Consider the following 23,054-nt stretch of genomic DNA (forward strand, 5'->3'; position numbering starts at 1 on the left):
TTCCTCCGATGCTCGCCTGACCTTTAGAGAAGACAGTAACAACTGAAAACAAAAACAAAAACAAAAAACCCTGAGCTTTACTTTTAGAAAATTTCGGTACACAATAAACATTTTAATTTACAGAAATTGGAGCATAGAATGAAGGGATAGGATCAAACTGATACCAAAATCCAGCTGGGCAAACAGGTCCTATAGCTCCACATCTGGCATTTGAGGCACAAGGCATTGTGATGTTCTCTTCAAAAGCTTGTGTAGCTCTAGCCCTATGGCCTTTGTGTTGGCTTGTCTCTGCTCAATGCCTGCTGCTTTCCTATGATTATGTCCCATGTTATTGGCATTTTTTAATCTCTGGGTTCTTCACCTTCAGCTTCCTCCTCACATCTCCACATTTTGAATTCTCAGGGGAGTCCCACAGGGACTCTGACCCTGATGCACTTTGCCTGGCCTACCAGATATTTGAAATTTTCATGAAGCCTCCCTGAATTCCTAACTGAAGCATCCTGCATTCGTGCCAAAAGAGCACTACATGGTGCCAAAGTCATGTTACCATCTTGAGCAGAGACCCTGGATGCAGCAGCCTGTGAGTATCTGGGTGGCTGAGCATGGGGAAGAAACTTCCTATGGCCCTTTGTGTTAAGAAGGGTGCCCCACTGGTCTCAAGAGAATTTTCACTATTATTCCCTAGAGCTTCATGAGAAGGGTGTGGTCTTGCCAGCTCCTGAGACGCCCTCAGACCATCTTTCTTGTTGTCTATGGACACTCTTTAGCATTTCTTTAGTGGCAGTAATGTCTTTAACAACTGCAACTTTCTTAGTCCCTGTTTTGTTCAAGTCCACATTTTCCAAATCTTTCTATTCTGCTTTCTGCTCCTTACTACAATAAATCTGGCTAAAAGCTGCCAGCAATATCCATGCCACAACCAGAAAGCTATGCTACATAGAAATTTCTTCTGCCAGATTAAGAAGTCCATCACTTTTAAAATGAGCCTCACAGAAAGACTCATGACATGGGTAAAATGCAGACAACTTCTTAGCCAGAGCATAACAGGAATGACCTTTAGTCCAATCACCAGTAGTGTCATCCTTTTCCTCTAAACACACTTGAGCCCTGTCTTCACTGTCCACAGTCTTATTGAGCTCCCACCATTACCGGCTATTAAGCTCCCCTTACAACAACCTATACAATTTCCAGCTTGAACTGCTAAAAATCTCAAAATTCCTCCATCCTATTCCAAAAGCTGCAAATGCTTATGAAATATATCATCAGGTTACTAACAACAATGACCTCACTCTTGGTACAAATTTGTTTTAGTCATCTTTTTCACGCTATGATTAAAAGAATCAACCAGTACAATTGTAGGGCAGGAAGTTTATTTAAGGGGTCAATTCAGACAGTAGTCTCCATTCCTCAAAGGCTTGAGGTAAGGCAGAAGAACATCATAATGGAAGAGTGTGACAAAGGAAAGCAGCTCACATGATGATCAGGAAACAGAGTGAGAGATCTTTACTGGCCAGATACAAATATATACTCCAAAGCCTTGCCAATTCCCACCTCCTCCAGCCACTCACTACCACTCAGTGAATCCCTGTCAGGGGATTAATGGACTGATTGATTTAAGACTCCCATGAGAAAATCATTTCTCCTCTGAAACTTCTTGCATTGTTACACATTTAACCTTTTAGTGAAAACCTCAAATCCAAAGCACAACAAAACTTATGTCCATTATGAGTTCAATCATGTATTTCAAGGCTAGATGAATTAGCAAAGGCTTTCCCACACAGCTTACAATCATAGGGCTTGTCTCTAGTATAAGTTCATTTATGTTTTTAAAAGTAAGATGAAGTAGTGAAAGGGCTTATTCCCAGTATGAGTTTATTCATGTAAGTAAAGAAGACCCATTGGGCTTCTCTCTATCATGAGTTCGTTTATGTGTTTGAAGGGAAGAGGACCTAGTGAAGGCTTTCCCACATTGTTTACATTCATAGGGCTTCTCTCCAGTATGAATTCGTTTATGTCTATAAAGGTAAGAGGAACTACAAAAGGCTTTTCCACATTGTTTACATTCATAAGGCTTCTTTCCAGTATGAGTATGTTCATGTATGTGAAGTTGAATGGACTGAGTAAATGCTTTGCCACACTGCTTACATTCATAGGGCTTCTCTCCAGTGTGAATTCGATTATGCATTTGAAGGTTAGATGTTGTAGTAAAGGCTTTTCCACATTGTTTACATTCATAAGGCTTCTCTCCGGTATGAGTTCGTTTATGTATTTGAAGGTAAGAGGACCTAGTGAAGGCTTTCCCACATTGTTTACATTCATAGGGTTTTTTTCCTGTATGAGTTCGTTCATGTGAGTGAAGGTCACTGGAGGAAGCAAAGGCTTTTCCACATTGTTCACACTCATAGGGCTTCTCTCCAGTATGAGTTCGTTCATGTACCTGAAGGTAAAGGGAAGCAATGAAGGCTTTTCCACACTGCTTACATTCATAGGGCTTCTCTCCAGTATGAGTTCGTTTATGTATTTGAAGGTAAGAGGAACTAAAAAAGGCTTTTCCACATTGTTTACACTCATAGGGCTTCTTTCCAGTATGAGTATGTTCATGTGAGTGAAGTTGAATGGACTGAGCGAATGCTTTGCCACACTGCTTACATTCATAGGGCTTCTCTCCAGTGTGAATTCTATTATGTATTTGAAGGTTAGACGACGTAGTGAAGGATTTTCCACATTGTTTACATGCATAGGGCTTCTCTCCAGTATGAATTCGTTCATGTATATGAAGGTAAGAGGACCTAGTGTAGGCATTCCCACATTGTTTACACTCATAGGGCTTCTTTCCTGTATGACTTCGTTCATGTGAGTGAAGGTGACTGGATGAAGCAAAGGCTTTTCCACATATTTTACATTCATAGGGCCTCTCTCCAGTATGAGTTCGTTTATGTATTTGAAGGTAAGAGGAACAACTGAAGGCTTTTCCACATTGTTTACACTCATAGGGCTTCTTTCCAGTATGGGTTTGTTCATGTGAGTGAAGTTGATTGGACTGAGTGAAAGCTTTGCCACACTGCTTACATTGATAGGGCTTCTCTCCAGTGTGAATTCGATTATGAATTTGAAGGTTAGACGACGTAGTGAAGGCTTTTCCACACTGTTTACATTCATAGGGCTTCTCTCCAGTATGAGTTCGTTCATGTATTTGAAGGTAAGAGGACCAGGGAAAGACTTTCCCACATTGTTTACATTCATAGGACTTCTTTCCAGTATGATTTCGTTCATGCTTATGAAGGTAAGCGGACCTAGTGTAGGGTTTCCCACATTGTTTACATTCATAGGGCTTCTTTCTGGTATGAGTTCCTTCATGTGAGTGAAGGTGATTGGTTGAAGCAAAGGCTTTTCCGCATATTTTACATTCATAGGGCCTCTCTCCAGTATGAGTTCGTTTATGTATTTGAAGGTAAGAGGAACTACAAAAGGCTTTTCCACATTGTTTACACTGATAGGGCTTCTTTCCAATATGGGTTTGTTCATGTGAGTGAAGATGACTGGACTGAGTGAAGGCTTTCCCACATTGTTTACATTCATAGGGCTTCTTTCCAGTATGAGTTCCTTCATGTATATGAAGGCAAGAGTAAGTAGTAAACGTTTTTCCACATTGTTTACATTGATAGGGCTTCTTTCCTGTATGAGTTTGTTTGTGTACTTTAAGGTTAATGAAGGCTTTACTACATCGTTTCCATGTATGAGCCGTCTCTCCAGTATGTCTTTGAGTTTTTGTGGGAGAAATGAAAGATTTTCTGATCCATTTACGTTCATGCAGCTTCCCTCCATACTCTTCATTCTCATATGGTTTGTCTGCAGAGTGTGATATGATGGGCCTATTAAGAAAAAAAAAATTGATATATGAAGACCTGTCCACATGTACTTCTTTCACATGGACTTTCTACCAGGAATGTCCTTTTAAGACTAGATTTGGAATCTCACTGAAAGTTTTTCCACACTGAATACCATTTAAATTTTTTCCAGAGCCTACTACATGACTTCTGTTAAAAAATTACAAGCACAATTTATGGTTGGCTCTGTAATTTTGCATTTATTAATAGGCACTGGACTTACACAATTATTAAGATCAGTGAAAATACTGGTTTTCTGGCATGTCTAAACCATATGAAAGTCAATTTGAAGATTACTTTACAACACTGCTTCTCCATAGCTACTACTTAAACAGTGGTATCATGAATGCAGTTTGTTAGTACTATCAACAAATCCATTATTTTAAAAACAATAAACATGTATCTTACATTACAATTCATATTTGGTGAAAAAAGAATAAACATAATTCATATCATGTTTATTTTCTTGTTTGTAAAATTATAGGACATGCTAGATTTCCCTCAAGGCACTCTGTTTCCTCTTGTGAGTACAAATTACCTTAGATTTATCCCAGGATATGTGTTCTGATCTTCAACATTGTGGTCCTCCCATTTGTCTCCTAAAACGTAGACCCAAAGCAATCATTATGAATGACTTTAGAATGAATGGGATTAAAAATTTGGACAATAATGCACTAATAAAAAGAGATGAAAAAAGGGGAAAAAAAGAATTCTGATATTTAAGCTGCACCGTGAATTGATGTTAGGCCCAATTTATTCTCAAAGTACTCCCTTTCTATATTCCAAATATAGGAGGGCAAAAAATTCCCAGGTGCTCTGTCTTTCAATATGTAATGAAACATCATGCTTACCTATTGAAGCCAGGTTTCTAAGGACTTCCTGCATCACATCTCTGTAGAGATTCTTCTGGGAAGGATCCAGCAAAGCCCACTCCTCCTGGGTAAAGTTCACAGCCACATCCTCAAAGGTCACTGAATTCTAAAATATGCCACAAAAATGTAGTGCAGACCAAGAGAGACTGACAACATGAGGGCTGTATTCTCAACATGTTAGAATATGTTTCTGTGGTCTCCAAATATTTATTCCATGATTTGGTCATTAAAACTTGTACTCTCTGCCTTCACTGCTTCAAAAAGAGACATTCCAAAATAAGACTTGAACTATCCAGAAAATCATCAGCAGAGCAAAATACCCATCTCATTGTAAAGTCCAGGGAGCAAGATATGGCCCTGTGTCACCTCTAATGTCTTTGTAGGGCTCTCATCTAATGTGCAGAAGAGCACTAATATTAGACCTCCTGACCGGACCTATACTTGGAAATCCCTGCTGAAAAATAGGTGGAGCTAAAGATTTGAGATGATTTCACCAAACTAACCATTTACACTAAGTCATAGTGATTGAGAGTATGTAAACAACATGGTATTTACTAAACATTCGTTTTACATTTGAAATCCTGTTATTTTGTCCCACTCTTATGTTAGAGCCTAAAGAATCAAAGTACTCCCACACCTCAAAAAAGAAAAGAAGAAGAACCCTTTAAGAGAAGACTCTAAGAGTAGATATTGCATTGATGTGGTCACAACATGGTAACTATGGATTGAGCTCATCCTTTGTGATTACACTAAGAGAACAAGTTGAATATGTAGGTGCTTCACTCCAAACAAAATTTAACCAAATAATAAACAAAAACAATTAGTAATAAACAACTTGATAATATCTTCCAATTAATATCAAAATACAATGAGATGAGTGTCAAATACCTTTTCTGACATTTATCAAACAAAATTCCCATTAATCAACATACTTGTCCAGGTATAATAAGAATTAAGAAATGTGTAACATCTATCAATATGTTCTAGATAGCAGACTGTTGGTTAATATGATACACACTCATGTGCCTCATAACAATGTTTTGGTCAAAGACATTTTTGGTTAATTATGGCATACATATACATGTTTAACTGTAGTAAAATGATTACTAATGTGTTTGTAGTGATAGTGGTACAAACAAATCTAATGCATGTTAAACTTTGGTACCTTGTCAAGTAAATGCTGTGCAGGGTTGTAGCCTAGGAAGCACTGACACCATAGAGCCATGATATTTAATAGGTCATTACTTCTAGGACTGTGAATACACTATGGTGTTTGTGCAATGGTGAGCCAGCCTAAAAACACACTTCCAAATGTATAAGTGACACCTGAGTATAAATGAAGAAATTTTAAATTATACTATTGGACTCAGCATAGTATTAGCATGGAGAAGAACAAAGAGATAGACCAAGAGAAGAGAAAATTTTCAGTGGCTTGAAATTCACATGGAAAATTGAATAATGACATAGAAGGTATTATGGAGAAGTGAACACATTCACATGCAATTTAAAAGATAAGTTAAAAATAGGCTGGGAGATGGGCACAGTGGTGCACACCTGTAATCCCAGGGGCTTGGGAGGCTGAGGCAGGAAGATTTTGAGTTCAATGCTAGCCTCAACAAAAGTGAGGTGCTAAGCAACTCAGTATCACCCTGTCTAAAATAAAATACAAAATAGGGCTTGGGATGTGGTTCAGTGGTTGAGCACCACTGGGTTCAATCCTCAGTTTAAAAAAAAATAGGGCTGGGGATGTGGCTCAGTGCTCAAGTGCAATCCCCAGTATGGAAAAAAAGGGCGGGGGAATTAAAAGACAAAAATAAGTGGGGGATAAACCTGCAATTACATGCCAGGGCATGTAATGAGATGAATAAATGCATGACTGAAATGAAAAAGGGCCAGGAATAGTAACAGAAGGAGAAAGCTGCATAAAAATGTTTTTATGAAATTATCTGCAACATCTTGCACAATAAAAAGTACAAAATATTTCTGAAAAAAAAAATGATACAAGTAAAAATATTTGGTGTTTGTGAGCACAAGGAATTGTACATCTACCCAAATATTAACCATAAAGTTAGTTCGATCACTTTCAAATTAGCAACTCACTTTTGGAGACTTTTAGCTTTGAATTTGTGATCCTTCTGCCTCAGCCTCTCAAGCCTTTGGGACTGCAGGTATGTGCCACTGTGCTAAGCACCAGTGCAATTTTTATATAAAATAAGAAGTATCATTCTAATGTTCACATGAAATTGCAAGAAACTCAAAAATGGAAGAAGAAAAATAAAGTGACAACATCACATTTCCTGATTTCAAAACCCACTCAAACTATACTATTAAAGGCAGACACACACAGCAATGGAGAATATTAAGGGACCCAGGCCAGTGTTGACACACAGAAGAAAATGATATTCCTCAGGGTCAGGCTAGGGGTCCAGGACCTCTGGGTTAACAAATGGGCAAGGAAACTGGATGTTCATGTTAACACCTAAAGTCCGACTGTCCTCTCACAACACACGCATACATGAAATCCACGTGAACCAAAGTCCTGAAGTAAGATGTGAACCTCACACTTCCTATAAGAAAATGTAGAGCACATGTCTCACAATACCGGATATGGGAATGGTATCTGAGATATAATACCATTCACATCAATCATGAGAATAGATAAAATTTGATTTCACCAAAAATAGTTTTCAGTCCTGTCATTTAGAGCAAGGAGACTGGAACTATGAATACCATACTAAGTGAAATAAGGCAGGCAGAGAGGGACACACTGTGTTTTATCACTCACATGGGGAAGTTGCAAGTTGATTTCACAGAAAGTACGAGGGAGTAGTCACCAGAGGCAAAAAAAAGAGAGGTGAGACAGGATAGGGAGGGACTGGAGAAAGAAGCTGAGTATCAGGTACCAGAATATACTCCAGAGGGGCCAGCAGTATTGCCCTCCAGAACATAGGTGACCACAGTACACAGCAAGTCAATCTGTATTTCATAATACAGCTGAGGGAGCAGTCCAGAGACACAGAAAAATAAAAAAATATTAGGAAATGGAAGAGCTAATGCCCTGATCTGATCATGGCACACTGGAACAGGTGTGCAACTACCTCTCTGCACCTCATCCACACGTGCAACTTAAAACTGAATCAACACTTGAAAGTAAAAATGTTGTCCTTCATTGGACACCATCAGCAGAATGAAATGGCACTCCAAGGAACTGCATCACGCATCTGGAGGTGTTGATACCTAAAAGAATGAAGAAAAAGCAGATGACAAAGCTCAAGCCATCTTCACAACATAAACAAGCACCTGGAAAAGAAGTAACACTCTGAAAAGCCAGGGGGAATCTACAAACCCTGAGGCTATGTAAGGATGAAAGGCTGTCTCCAGGATAACAAAAACAAGTCAATTATAGACAAGAGCAAGAGGGGTGCTACCAGGGAAACCAGGAAGAAAATCACAGTATTCCAGACCTCAGAGCAAGCTCACATAGCCCCAAACATTGAGGCAAAATCAAGGATTCTACCAAGAAGATACAGGTGGATGCAGGCAACAGAAACTCAGATTTTACTCACCTGCAGAGACAGCAACCACAGGCAACAAGATGGGAGAAGACAGTGCAGCCTCTGCAACTGTCACCACCTCTCTCCCCATCAATAGAATCCACTTGGCAGTGAGTATTTGACTTGTATTTCTGGATTCCTGCTCACTAGAGTCTACTGCAAGCGGACAGGGGCATTTGATGGGGCATCTTCACCGCAACACCTACCGAAAGCCTGCTACATAGGTGGTAATCAATACTTAAGAAGTTGTGAGGCTCTAAGACACACACAAATACACATAGGCCTCACACAAACCTCCTCACAGGGCCATGACCACTCAACTTTCAAATGCTGAAGTGACCATCTCCACTTCATATGTCACAGCAGTGGCTCCTGGACCCCAAGCCATTTTCCAAAGTTGATAAAACCCAAATGAGTCCACAATGAAGGTACACATGAAATCCTGAACTTCAGCAGGACAAGTGGTGTTCAAAACCCGGAAGTACCCAATAGGAAAATGTGTGCCCAAGGTCAGCACTGAAATGCAATTAAGAGAAAAGTTCATTTACAATGGAACCCCTCCAAAATAGAAAAAATAATACGCAATACAAAACATATATGCATAATATATACATAATAATACATAATACAGCAACCTGAGCACCACAGAGTAGGGCTCAGTTCACTGACTAAAGAGGGAACAGGGAAGGACTTATCTGTGAATTACTGCATTTACACATCACAGAGGACCTAGTGTGATCTGAGAGTCTGTAACAAGCTTCTCACAGTTTTGCCTCATCAGAAGACAACTGGTATAGCAAATTAGTGGAAAAATGCTTAAACATGTTTTAAAAAAAAACAAAATCCTACTTCTGGTTAGATGTTTAAATGAAAAAATACAATATAAAGTGTGAGAGAAAAAGGCAAAATAAAATATATTCTCAGAAATTGGCATATTAAGGCTGGGTATGTTAGCACACAGGTCCAATCCCAGTGACTTGGGAGGCTCATGTGGAGAATCACAAGTTCAAAACAAGCCTTAGAACTCAGCAAGTTCCTAAACAATTAGAGGGAACTTGTCTCCAAAAAATAAAACAGAGCTGGGGATGTGGCTCAGTGGTTCAGCACCATGAGGTTCAATCTGTGGTTTGAAAAAAACGGAGTATTCAATGGTGCATGGCTCAAATCCCAGGGATTTAGGAGGCTGAGGTGGGAGGATCACACTTTGCAGTCTACCCTGGGATACCAGTGAGAACCTGACTCAAAATAAAAAAATAAAAAGACCTGGGGATGTAGCTCAGTAGTAGAATATCCCTTGATTCAATGCCTATTACAGAAAAAATTTAAAAAGTGAATGTTCACCAGCACCCGGGTATACCAGGGAACTGAGGAAGCCCACCCATGCCAAACAGAAACCTTTCAGACAGGACCAAGACCTACATGCCCAGCACTGGCTGCCCTCGAGGTTCAGGTCTTCAGAGAACTAAGGCTGAAGTGGTTTTAAACAGAACAACCATGTGTTAAAGCAGCAGCTCCAGCACAAATGTCCACAGAAAAAGGAGATGAGCTCTTGTTATTCTTCTGCTTTCTTTCCAGCTATTTCCTCATGGCACTCCATCAAAACTTAGGCTCAACAAAAGCTAAGAGAGACCCCCTGAGTACACTGAGCAACTAAACTACTGTCTCCAAAAATACTCTGGAAAGTCACTATACACAATGGCCACAGTCTTCAACAAACAAGAGCAAACTCTGAATAGAGGGAAAAACTGATTTCAGAGGAATATAATATTCAAATACCCACTATGCAAAAGTAACAAAATAAGGAATACACATAAAGAGCAAAGAACATCTCATCAATGGGAAAAAAAATGCTTGAGTTAATCCACTACTGAGAAAACAGACACACTAACAAGACTTAAAACCAACTGCCTGAATGTTTAAGACGCACAACCTACCACAGGTCAAAACACCTGATGAACAACTGAGAGACTCACAAGGACAGGGAAGGATTGGGGGAATGGGGAGAGACTCACATGGACACACGGTGAAATCCAGTGACAGAAGGAGTCAGTGGCAATCGTCTGACAGTGAGTGACAGCTGGAGCACACAGAAGAGCTGTAGTGGTGTCTAACTCAACAGCACACCCACCACAGGTACCTCTAGGGCACTTAGCCAACAGCAGCCCAGCACACATCCTTCTCAACATTACAGGGAAGTCTCCACGACCAGCTACCTTCAGCCACGACAGGCGTTAGTGCAGAAGGCTACCAAATCCCAACATGGCACCAGGAACACTGGAATTACCATGGCATCAGTAACAGAAACACAGCTGGGCGACCTCCAGATATCTGCAGATCAAATCCCAAAGTTCTAAACAGCACATGGGTCAAGGGTGTCTCAGGATCAGTCTGAATATTTCAAAGGAAAAGAACTGAAACTGCATCTTAGAAAACTTTGTGAAACAGAGCACAGGTAGGGCTTAGGGCAGATTAAAGGGAGTGAACACTCACATTAGAAAATAAAAAATAAGGGCTAGGGATATAGCTCAGTTGGTAGAATGCTTACCTCGTGTGTATAAGGCCCTTGGTTCAATTCCCAGCACACACACAAATCTATATTATTTAATAAATAAATAAAAGAAAATAAGAAATAAAACCATTTGTGTATTGAAGGGCATCTAGGTTGGTTCCACAGTTTAGCTATTGTGAATTGTGCTGCTATAAACATTGATGTGGCTGTGTCGCTGTAGTATACTGTTTTAAAGTCCTTTGGATATAGACAGAGGAGAGGTATAGCTGGGTCAAATGGTGGTTCCATTCCCAGATTTCCAAGGAATCTCCATACTGCTTTCCATATTGGCTGTATCAATTTGCAGTGGTGTGTGAGAGTATCTTTTTCCCCACATCCTCACCAACACTTATATTCATAACAGGTGCCATTCTGACCGGAGTGAGATGAAATCTTAGAGTAGTTTTGATTTGCATTGCTCTAATGGCTAGCGATGATGCACATTTTTTCATATATTTGTTGACTGATTGTATATCATCTTCTGTGAAGTGTTTGTTCAGTTCCTTGGCCCATTTATTGATTGGGTTACTTTTGTATTTGGTTCTTAGCTTTTTGAGTTCTTTATATACCCTAGAGACTAATGCTCTATCTGATGTGTGAGGGGTAAAAATTTGCTCCCAAGATGTAAGCTCTCTATTCCCTTCAAATTTTTTCTTTTGCTGAGAAGAAACTTTTTACTTTGAGTCCATCCCATTTATTGATTCTTAATTTTAATTCTTGCACCTAAGGAGTCCTCATTAGGAAGTTGAGGCCTAATCTCACATGATGGAGATCAGGGCATACTCTTTCTTCTATTTCATACAGAGTCTCTGGTTTTATTCCTAAAGTCCTTGATCCATTTTGAGTTGAGTTTTGTGCAAGGTGAGAGACAGGGTTTTCCAGTTTTTCCAGCACCATTTGTTGAAGAGGCTATCTTTTTTCCAATGCATGTTTTTGGCAGCTTTGTCTAATATAAGAGGATTGTAATTTTGTGGGTTTATCTCTATGTCCTCTATTTTGTACCATTGGTCTACCAGTCTATTTTGGTGCCAACAGCATGCTGTTTTTGTTACTATTGCTCTATAGTATAGTTTAAGGTCTGGTATAGTGATGCCATCTGCTTCACTCTTCCTGCTAAGGATTGCTTTAGCTATTCTGATGAATTTCCAGATGAATTTCATGACTGCTTTTTCTATTTCTATGAGTAATGTCATTAGGATTTTAATCAGAATTGCATTAAATCTGTATAGTGCTTTTGGTAGTACAGTCATTTTGATAAAATACCCTAGATTCCATTCAATAGATAAATCAATTAAAAAATGTGGCATATATACACAATGGAATATTACTCAGCAATAAAAGAGAATAATATCATAGCATTTGTAGGTAAATGGATGAAGTCAAAGAAGATAATGCTAAGTGAAGTTAGCCAACCCCAAAAAGCCAAAATGCCAAATGTTTTCTCTGATGTAAGGAGGATGATTCATAGCGGGGTAGGGAGGGAGCATGGGAAGAATAGACGAACTCTATATAGAGCAGGAGCTGGGAGGGTAAGGGAGGGGGCATGGGGTTAGAAATGATGGTGGAATGTAATGGACATTATTTTACAAAGTACATGTATGAAGGCACGAATTAGTGTGAAGATATTTTGTATACAACCAGAGATATGAAAAATTGTGCTCTATATGTATAAGAAATGTAATGCATTCTGCTGTCACATATAAATATAAAAATAAATAAAATGAAATAAATTGTGAAGTTAAAAAAAAGAAAAAAATCATGTTTGGCTTATATCCATAAACAAATTATTTAATAAATGTAATTTTGATAAATTTAAAAAAATCATTCATTTATCCACTTTGGAACTAAAGAATGAAGACCAAGGAGAACCTACATCTGACGCTAGCATATAATTAAAGACATCATGAAACTGTGATTAGGAAATCAATAGAGATTCAAAATCAAAAGCAGGTTCTTCATGGACATCCTTAAATGGATAAACCACAGCTAAGTTAAGAAAAAGGACATGATACTTAGAAGAAATGAGAGACACCATTATTCATCCTAGAAACTTAAAAAAAAAAAAATACAGGAATGTTATGAATAACTACCAGAGTACAATTTGAGAACTCAGATGAACTAGACCAACTCCTGGACACAAACAATCTACTACAACTCACACACAAAAAAGAGCACACAACATAGACAGGCTAATAAAGTGATACTAAGGATCATCAGAGGAAAGGCATGGCCCAGGGGTATCATGGTGGATTCTGCACCACACTAAGGAGGAAATGAAAACTGTCCTTAATCCCCTCTAAAAGGAAGCAGGTAACACTTCCAATTCATTCCTCAAGGCATAGGAATGACATACTGCAATGGAACAGTTTCTGGCAGCCAAGCCAGGGAAACTGCCTGGACCACAAAGGGCTGAACTCGGCACCCAAGAAATATTGGAAATAAGCAATAATGAAAAAAAGGGAAATGAATTGCATGCAGTTTGATCAAATTGTGGAGAGGTAGCTTAATTGTTTCTCTAGCTTCATGTCTTAAATTCTGTGAAATCTAAGAGCAGGACTGCTTTTTTGAAGAACATCAAAACTACTTCTGCAAGTAGAAATAGTATCTAAGAGTAGCCAAAATGTCCAGGAGTCTCCAACACCTTGTAGAGAACACCATCAGGTAGTATTATAGACTGAAGGTCTATTTCAACTCCAAGATTCACAAGGTGAAAGGTGAACTCCCAGTGGGACAGCATTAGGAAGCGGCATCTGGGAAGAAACTGGAATTAGATGAAATCATGAAAGATGCTCAAGGATTTTTAGTAATCTCATGAAAACCTGTTCTGTTCAGACAAAAGAGATGTCACTTAATAACAACTTCCATTACAGTAAGTCAAATTTGAAGAAAATAAACATTTTTTTGTTATTTGTGTCAATTGTCATGTTTGTCCCATGAAATGTAGTGGTAATCTTCCAAGTTCAGAAAACAGGAAGCAAAAAAGGGTTATTCACTGTCACAAGTTCTTCATTATACAAGGGAACCAATATTCTCATGAATCCTTGGAGTCCAAATTTCCCTACCACACCTTTTGTGGACATGTAACCCCCCCTTTTTTTCTTTTCCTTTTGTGGTGCTGTGAATTGAACCCACAGCTTGTACATGTGAGGCAAACACACTACATACTGAGGTATATTCCTAGCCCACAATGACATTTATTTTCCTCTTTTCTCTAGTAGCATTTTTGAAGCTAGTACATGTAATTTCATCTGAAAAAAAAAAAAAAAAAAAAAAAGTTAGGTCACAGAAACTTTCTTCCCATGCTCAGAGGAAGCAGAAAGGCAAATAAGAATTCTTATTAAATGTATATATTATATATATATATATATATATATATATATATATATATATCTTCTTTTGAAATCTACTTTTTACTTTTTGAATATTTTACCTTGCTTAGCTCTGAATAAATACATTTCACATTTGAGAAAAACTGGATATCTAATAAGGGAGCAGGTCATTTCAAAGTCATGAACACAGAAAGAGCTGGAGCTGAGGAAACATAGATGTTAAGCTGAAGGGGCAGGTAAGGTTCCTACAAGCTGGGCATCCTCCTCCCACCTGGTCCTGCTCAATGAAATACTCCACAATCACCACCCAAGAGACCTAGACCATGACTCCAGCCTGTGAGGCTGGTCAGGGTTGCACACTAGTACACTGGGTGGATGGTTCTTATGCTCTGGAGTTTTTGCTCCTTCAAAACATGAGAGAATGCAAGAGGCAGGAATTACTTCTGACCTGGCCTGTCAGCACCAGCATCCACAGGCTGACTGTCCTCCTGTCTCCAAGAAATGGGAACAGGGCCTGGAAGAGACAGTCTCTCTAGGAGGTAGCTGTCTAGATGAGGCCTATTCCTGGAGATTTCTCAGTCCCAATGCCCCCAGCTGATCTCCTTAAAGGGTGCACCCCACAGCTCAGGATGTCCTCTAGGAGGAGCTGACCCAGGGCCTCAAATCACCTACAACCTGAAGGACAAAGGATAACCTGTGGGTACCTTGGGGGACCCCCAAAAAAGGACAGGCCAATGGCTGAGGACATGGAATCCTGTGAGGTTTTCAAAGGAAACCTCTGCACAAATTATTCCGATAAAGTTTTATGCATGGAGAAAGTAAAGTAACAGAGGCACAAAGTCAATTTTAACAGTGGAGTTCCAGCTAACTGTCCTCTGCTCAAACCACATGGCAAACTCACACACAGAAAACAAATCTCTGAGGCTGTGCCCAGTGAATGCAGTGTGAGGAGCAAAGAGTGGATAATGCAGTGAACTGGAGGGGGAGGGGGAGTCTGGAAATGTGAGCACAGGACAGGAATGGTAAGCGGCTGGTAGGGGAAAGCAAAGTGACTCATGGGGAGGAGGAGGAACAAGGACACCTCAGACCAGCATCTTCCACACAGCAGCCCTAGACCAGAGTCAGGATCCCCCTCTGCCTTCACTGCACACAGAGGGCCTAGGGCTGGGGTCCAGCTAGTCAGAGAGGGTTCTGCCAAAATAGGGGTAGACCAGGCAGCACAAGGGGAACCCACCTGCACCAGCCCACACCATGGCCTGAAGGCACCAAGAGGTGAGCAGTAGAAGCATCTGACTCAGGTCTGGGCTGGCTGACTCTGGAGCTGAGAGTGGGTGTTCAGAGTCCAGCCACAGCTGGTTCCCACCAGTTCTAACTAGCCCACCTCCCAGAGCAGTTCCTGGCCCCACACACTTATCATTTCCTGCCTTCTGGGGAGTCCTGACTTCCTTCCTGTGGGCCTCATAGCAGCTGCAGGTCACAGGGAGACAGACCTGAGCCAGAGCCACTTGGGCCTCACACAACAGAGAAGACACAGACCTGGAGATGGATTCTGAGCTGCACAGGGTGAGAGATGAAGGCCTCTGAGACTGTGGAAGGCTCCCCCTCTCACCAGCTGCCCCCTGCTTGCCCAGGGCTCCACAAGACCCCTGCACAACCCAGCCCACATATGTACACCCTGGGGCGCTGAGTGACAGGAGATGTATCAGACTCCTGGATAAATGAGGCCAGAAGGATAGTGGGAAGCCAGGTAGTAGGCAAAAGCCCTTTTCAGGCAGGGTTTCCTCCCTGCAAGGGGACCAGTCCTACCAGGGGACATTTCCACTTAGGCCTTTCCTGCATCTTCTGCCTGGGCACAGTTACAAGCAAGGTGAGGAATTACACACTCCTTGTTCCAAGGCAGCTGATCCTGACCTGAGAGGTGGGTACCAGGTCAGGCCAGACTGGAAAGGAGGGAGACAGGCATCAACACTTGGAAGAGACCAGTGCTGCAATGCCAAGGCTTCCACACACTTTACTTCTCAGTCAACCCATTTCCAGCCAATAAAATAAAAAGATTAAAAGGAAATACAATTATTAAGTTCATAAACAAATACTTGAACCCAGTCAGGTAAGAAGCCTGCTTCACCCATGGTTCAGAATAAAAAAAACATGTGTAAGCTGTGTGTGGGGGTACATGCCTGTAATCCCAGTAGCTAGGGTAGCTGAGACAGGAGGATTGCAAGCTCAAAACAGTCTCAGCAAAAGGGAGCTACTACGCAACTCAGTGAGACCCTGTCTCTGAATAAATTACAAACTAAGGCTGGGGATGTGGCTCAGTGGTGGAGAGCCCTGAGTTCAATCCCTGATACAAAAAAAAAAAAAAAAAAAAAAAAACCACACCCATTTGGAGAACTGTAAGCAGGGTCCCAAAATGGGAGCCAGACTCTGACTGCTGAAATATGTTCCCAGAAAGGCTCAGTCCCAGGTGGCCAGGAGGGGACACTTAAAGATTTACTTCTGGGAGCCCAACAAACACCTATCCTATAGATTTTCTTATGTTAAAAAATAAAGTCCAAAGGAAAAAACTCAAGTCTATTAAGAATCAGACAGCTCCATCAAACTATAATAGGGTGGGGCGGTGGGGCTCAGTGGTACAGCATGGCCTAGCATGCATGAGGCACTGATTTCAATCCTCAGCACCACATAAAATATATTGTGTCTCCCTGAAACTAACAAATAAATATTATTTTTAAAAAGTTCTGTGCATTGCAGCTAATATAGGAATAAAAAAAAATTAGGGTACAAAAAGGCTGCTCTACTTCAGGGGAAATGTCTGCACATTTCAGAAACAAATTGAATTAACATGCAGGATATTAAAACAGAAATAACCTCATAAGTGAATTCATCATAAGAAAATGACTGAACATCTTTCCTATGAACATGGGGACACAAAAAAATGCTCATGGTATTTCGTAAAAAGCAGTATGTGTAGCCACAGGGAAGTAAACAGAAACAAACAGGTACAAATAAAAAAACTTCAAGGACTCTTTGTTCTTTATATCACACTCTATCCACTTAAGTATTAATCAAAAACATAAAAATTTTATATCCAGGGGCTGGGGTTGTGGCTCAGTGGTCAAGTGCTTGCCTAGCATGTGTGAGGTACTGGGTTCAATTCTCAGCACCGCATATAAAGAAATAAAATAAAGGTCCATTGACATTTAAAAAATATTTTTTAAAAATTCATATTCAATCAAGGAATGAAATTCTATGTACTTGGGGGCAAATTGGAATTATATGGCAGCCAGATGTGACAGAAGATGAAAAACCAGCCTCTACCTCAGAGCAAAGCCTGTCCAAGAAAGGGACATGACCTTTGTCCTTGGATAGACCCACAGAGCACTCCTAGGCACATTCCCACCCGGCTAAGTTGTTTATCTACAAATAACAGGAGAGATCTGCTATGCCAGGTGTCCCTGACTCAGTCAGGCTAGGTGGGGACCCATAGCAACCCCCTAGCAGCCACCAATCAGCATGAGACAGGGAAACACCTGGGATGCCAGATGACCCTCCCAGTAGTTTAGCACAGAACACCCCTCTTGGCTTAAACCAATCAGTTCAAATGAATCCCCCTCTTGTAGTAACCAATCACCCCTACCCAACTCGTTCCTGCCAGTGAATGTGCTAATCATGTTTTAGAATTGTTATTTGATTTTCCCACGGTGTGTGATTTGCTAAAAGATGCTATGATGTATGTGGGGGTCCCTGCCTTCTCCAAAGAATGTATAAAATTGTTACAAACCCTGGGCTCAGAGCCTCTCAGTGTCACCAGTTGCTGTGTGGACGTGGAGGACCAAGCTAGCTCGCAATAAACACCTCTTTGCTGCTTACATCGATCTTGGGTCTCTGGTGGTTTTTTTGGGGATCCGAATTCGAGCATAACAAAGAAACCATAAGACTGGCTCAGGGAAGCAGCCTGTCTCCCACAGTTCACCAGGAACCCCAATTGTTGGCTAAATACATTCCCAAGCTTGGAAACCACTCTCACAGTGGATGCAGCCCAGGTGGCTCCTCCTAGGAATGAGGGAACCTGTGCAGCTAGGACATTTGGTTCTGGAAGGTCAGTGTGCTCTCCTCTCCCTAGAGTGGAATGTTCCTTATGTAGGACTTCTAGTTCTCACTTTCACCCAAGTACCCACCAGCAGGAACATGAGGGTCCTGGCCACTAAGGCCTTTTCCCTGAAACCCCTTCTGACACCTACAGTGTGAATCTGCTGAACATCAATACATTCTCTTAAACTACTTGTTCAACAGTTCAATTCTGACATTGTGTCCTTGTCTACTCCACCCTGCCCTTCCTCTTTAAGCCCACCAGTTTCTCAACTTTTGGCCCTCCCAGGGAGAATTCCTAGGCCTAGTCAAGTCCTCAGCAAGAAAGATGGTGTGGGCCCCCCCCCCCCCGCCCCCGCAGGGCAGGCAGGAAAACAAAGGACTCTCAATACCTCCTCCTCAAGTTCAATGATTTGATTTTTAGCAAAGCATGTCACTTGTGTTTAGTTTACTATAAAGGATACAATTTAAGATTGGCCAAAATGAAAAAAGATATATAAGAAAAAGAAAGTGCCAAAGGGAATCTGGGAAAGATCTATGAATGAAGAAACCCCCTTCTCTGCTTTCTGCTAGAGCAGTTCCTGCAGAGACCCCCTTCTCATTATCACTTAGAGGTCGCTTTTTTAACCCATGGCAGTCACACCCTGATCCTAAAAATACCTCCCCTCTTTGTTCCCTCCTAAACAATGAGCTGCAGTTTTCTCTTCAGTGATTAGAACAAATCCGTCTTAATCAAACTCAAGTTTCCCTCCTTCCTCCAGGACCCTGAACTCTGACCCAAAGGCAGCTGGAAACCCCATATAGCCTCCTTCCTGATCCCTCCTGAGAACAGGCTGACTTCTGGGAAACATTCTCTGACCTGCCCCTCTCCTTGCTACCCTCCCTACAGCTACCTAACCCTGTTTGCCCCTCCCTAGGAAAGCAGCCCTTTTCTGCAGGAGCTGTGGGTGCTCACCTGTGATTCTCCCCTCTCCTGCAGTGCTCCTTAGAATAAGTGCTTCTCACCCAAATCTGTATTTGTTTCATTGCACACTCTGGGAACAGCCTTGGACAACATGCACTCTCAGAAAGGGAATCCCCTTAGCATTCCCATCCCTCCCCATAATGCCTGAGGACCCCCAGCTTTCCAGAGTTCTGTAGCTTCTCAGTCTAAAGGGCTCCTTCCAAAGTTAGTGTGAGCAGCCTGGGCCTCTGCAGGGAAGGCTGCCTAGAGAGCTCTGACTGGACCTTCAGTGACTTCCTTTTGTAGGACCAATTCTGGCCTTGGATTACAGTCTCTAGGATCAAGGATCTCTGCTTCTCGGTCATGTTTTCAATCCAAAGAGACTTGGTGTTTAAAGAACCCAGAAAAATCACTCAAACTCAAGTGTTTATGTTTAAGGAGGAAAAAATTTAAAACACACTTCAACAGGAAAGTCAAACTTATTCCCTATCAGACAATAAACATGTTATTTAATTAGTATTTCCAAGATAACATATTTGGTATTCATTCATCACAGGTGACTACTATTAGGAATTGCCTAGTTTTGGTCAATAGTGTCAGTGTTAAAACATTCACCTGCAGTTCACAGGGTACAGAACAGACCCACCCACTGCCAAACCCCTGCAAAGTACAGGAGCTGATGTTTTGGTGAATCTTTCTAATGAAACTGAAGCCAGATTTAAAGATAGGTAGTTAGTGTAGTTAGGTAAATTGGGTCTAAGGGGTCGAGTAAAATTGAAATGTTAATGTTCCCAAGGACCAGAGCCCAACCCAAGGAAATGTTAATGAAGCAGCTCCTAGCAAACAGGGAGATGCTCGTCCAAAAGTCCTTCTTATCCAGATTACACTTTTGGCCCACCCCACCTACATTCTATCACTGAAAGATAACAGAACAAAGGACAGGAATGAGGGAAAGCTGAAAGAAGACCTCAGCTATACAAAGGGGAAGACATCGCCCTTCCACAGATTCCAGTCTTGGGTCCCCTTCTTCCTCCAGGGAGAAGTCTTTTCTGCTGTCCTTAATAAAGCTTCTACTTTCCACTCTAAACTTGCCTCGGAGTGCTTCTCTGGTGTTATATTTCAGCACTGGGGAAGCAAGGACTGGCTTGTTACTCTCAGCAACCACACTGGAACAAGATTGTATTTCTTTTCCCAGGTGGCATTCCCAAAGCAAACTCCTGGAATTCTGTTTTAACTCACCCCCGCCCCCAAGCCCCAAAGAACATATCAGAGAAGCATAGTGAGTACTCTCACCCTGGGGGTGGAAAAGATACATACGAATTTTTAACTAGCAAGATGTGGTAGTACAGGCCTCTAATCCCAGTGACTCCGGAGGATGACACAGGAGAAACACAAGTTCAAATCCAGCCTCAGTGACTGAGCAAGACCCTCAGCAACTAATGAGTAAGGTTGAATCTTTGTAATAATGAAAGGAACTTATCCACCAGAATTTCTTCTAGGAATGAGCCACACTGAAATAGATTTCCTGGGGCTGGGATTGTGGCTCAGTGGTAAAGCACTTGACTAGCATGTGTGAGGCCCTGGGTTTGAGTCTCAGCACCACATATAAATAAAAATCCATTTACAAATAAAATTAAAAAAAAAAAAGAAATACAGATTTCCACCATTTCTATTCCCAGATAGCATTCCCAGAACAAAGCCCTGGAATTCTATATTAAATTACCAACTCCACCCCGACCCCCACCAAATTAAATTTTTTTAAAAAATTCTAAGAAACTCAGTAAACTCACTCTGGGGAAGCAAAACAGTAAGAATCTTTAAATAATGAAATATAAGACCAAATGTTTCCTTTTTTTTTTTAATCTGGTTTTTTACCTTGACTTATAATTCTATCTTGTCCTTTAGTAGTATTTTCTAATCTTCCAGCTCTAGCATTAAATTACATTTTACAACTAATGAAAAACTGAAGTTAAGTAAGTGAGCAAGTTTTTCCAAGGCAACAAACCCAGGGAGCTGCAGCACTACTGGACACTGACCTGTCAGACCTCAGCTTGGTCAGACATCTGTCACCAGGCACATCCTCCCACCCCCTCCTGCTGCTAAAGAGCTTTGTAGGGCTTTGCTCCACCTTGCTGGGGTCAGATTTCCCTGCTCTTAGGGATAACTGTCCTTCTTTCACAGCTCTGAGCACATCTAGAGGGCAGGAACCATGTGTGTCACCAGCATCTCACTGCCTGACCCAGGTGTCTCCAGTTGCTCCCCTGGGAGGCTGCTCCCCACACCTCAGGTTGCCCTCTAGGAGGAGCTGACCCAGGGTCTGAAACTGCCTGCACCCTGCAGGGCACAGGGAAGCTGTGGGCACCTAGTTGCAGCCCCACCAAAGGACAGGACAGTGACTGAGGACACAGGATCCTGTGTAATGGCCAATAACACCTCTGCCCAGAGAGACTGTGTCTGTGCCTAGGCATGATGAAGAGAGGCATAAGTACTTTTTAAACTCAAGTTCCAGGTCATTCCTGTCTGCTTTCCAGTCATGGGAAATGTTTGCCTACCTTTAAAAAAAAAATTATTTAAAAAAGATTATTTAAAAAATTATTTAAAATTTAAATTATCCATTGTTGTGAAACTTTTGATAATTAAAAACACTGTCTATTTGAATGTAGACTGGAACAAATGGTTGGCAAAGTGTGAACTGGAGGGTGCAGTTGGCATCTGGGAATGCGGGAGGGAACTGGAATTTCAGGTGTCTGCTGCCAGCCTTAGGAGGAGCCAGGTTCCAGAATGGAAATGGATTTGACACCATTCCCTGCACATTTAGGAGTATGTGTCTGTAGGACTCACAGATTAATCCTGGGGAGAAAAGACGGACAGACTGGAACCCCTAAGGCCAAATGTCAGAGTCAGAACACACCTGGGTCCAGAACCCTGACCCTTCCCTTCTCACCTCACCACATACTCTGAGAGCATCAGGCCACATAAGCTGCACAGATCTGAACCTGGGACGTCGCCAACAGGGAGAAGAAAAAGAGGACAGGGACCTGCTGCCCAGCTCACTCATGGGACAGAGCTCGGTCGAACGCTCTGCAGCTGATCTCAGGGACCCGCGGCCCATCCGACCCCACAGACCCCGGGGACAGGGGTCAGGGCCCAGGGCCACCCGCCAGCGCGGACAATGCCATCCTCCGCAGCGAACCACGGGGACTCGCTCTCAGTCCGTCCCGAGGGACCAAGGGTCTGGAGTCCAGGGCCAGCCGAGGGGGACTCATTAACACGCTCTGCAGCTGACCGGGAACCCTCCTCCCAGCCTACCCTGCGGGACCAGGGGCAGGGCCACCCGCCGGCCGGGACTCGGTAACACAGTGTGCAGCTGACCAGGGGACCCGCCTCCCAGCCCACCCCGCGGGACCAGGGGACAAGCCCCAGGTCCACCCACCGGCCAGGATTCGGCTCCGTCGCTCACCCGTACGCCAGGTCCCGCCATTCCTGTGCCCCTGGAGGTCCCTGGCCGCACACTCTTCATTTGGGCCTCCGGGGTCACCTTCCGTCCTCGCGAAGGAACTTCGGCCACCCGAGTTCGTGGGGGTCTCTGGCTGCGACCGGAATCCGTACCCAACACACGCGACCTGAGGAGGAAGGAGCTGACCCACGCGGCCCAGCGAGGAAAGCGCGAGACTGCGGAAGCCCGCCCTTGCCCCGGCTGCGCGCCTGATTGGACAGCGCCGCCCTGAGGGACAGCCTCCAGGCCCTGCCCCCGCCTGAGGGACAGCTAACGTAACCAATCCCTGATGAAATAGGCCAAGCGCTTTTCAGGCAGCACCTCCTCCCGGGCTGA

General features: G+C 42.3%; 1 protein-coding gene across 1 annotated transcript; it reads right to left on the minus strand.

Moving 5' to 3' along the window:
* Positions 1 to 1,431: 1,431 nt before the first annotated feature.
* LOC143399550 (uncharacterized) lies at positions 1,432 to 22,840 on the minus strand. Its single transcript, XM_076856280.1, has 4 exons — positions 22,683 to 22,840; positions 4,739 to 4,865; positions 4,426 to 4,486; positions 1,432 to 3,872 (listed from the first exon to the last, which is right to left on the minus strand). Exons 1-4 carry the CDS (start codon positions 22,740 to 22,742, stop codon positions 1,877 to 1,879), a joined length of 2,244 nt encoding a protein of 747 aa, XP_076712395.1. The 5' UTR covers positions 22,743 to 22,840; the 3' UTR covers positions 1,432 to 1,876.
* Positions 22,841 to 23,054: the final 214 nt, after the last annotated feature.

The sequence above is a fragment of the Callospermophilus lateralis genome, chromosome 5 (assembly GCF_048772815.1).
Source record: "Callospermophilus lateralis isolate mCalLat2 chromosome 5, mCalLat2.hap1, whole genome shotgun sequence".
Taxonomy (NCBI): Eukaryota; Metazoa; Chordata; class Mammalia; order Rodentia; family Sciuridae; genus Callospermophilus; species Callospermophilus lateralis.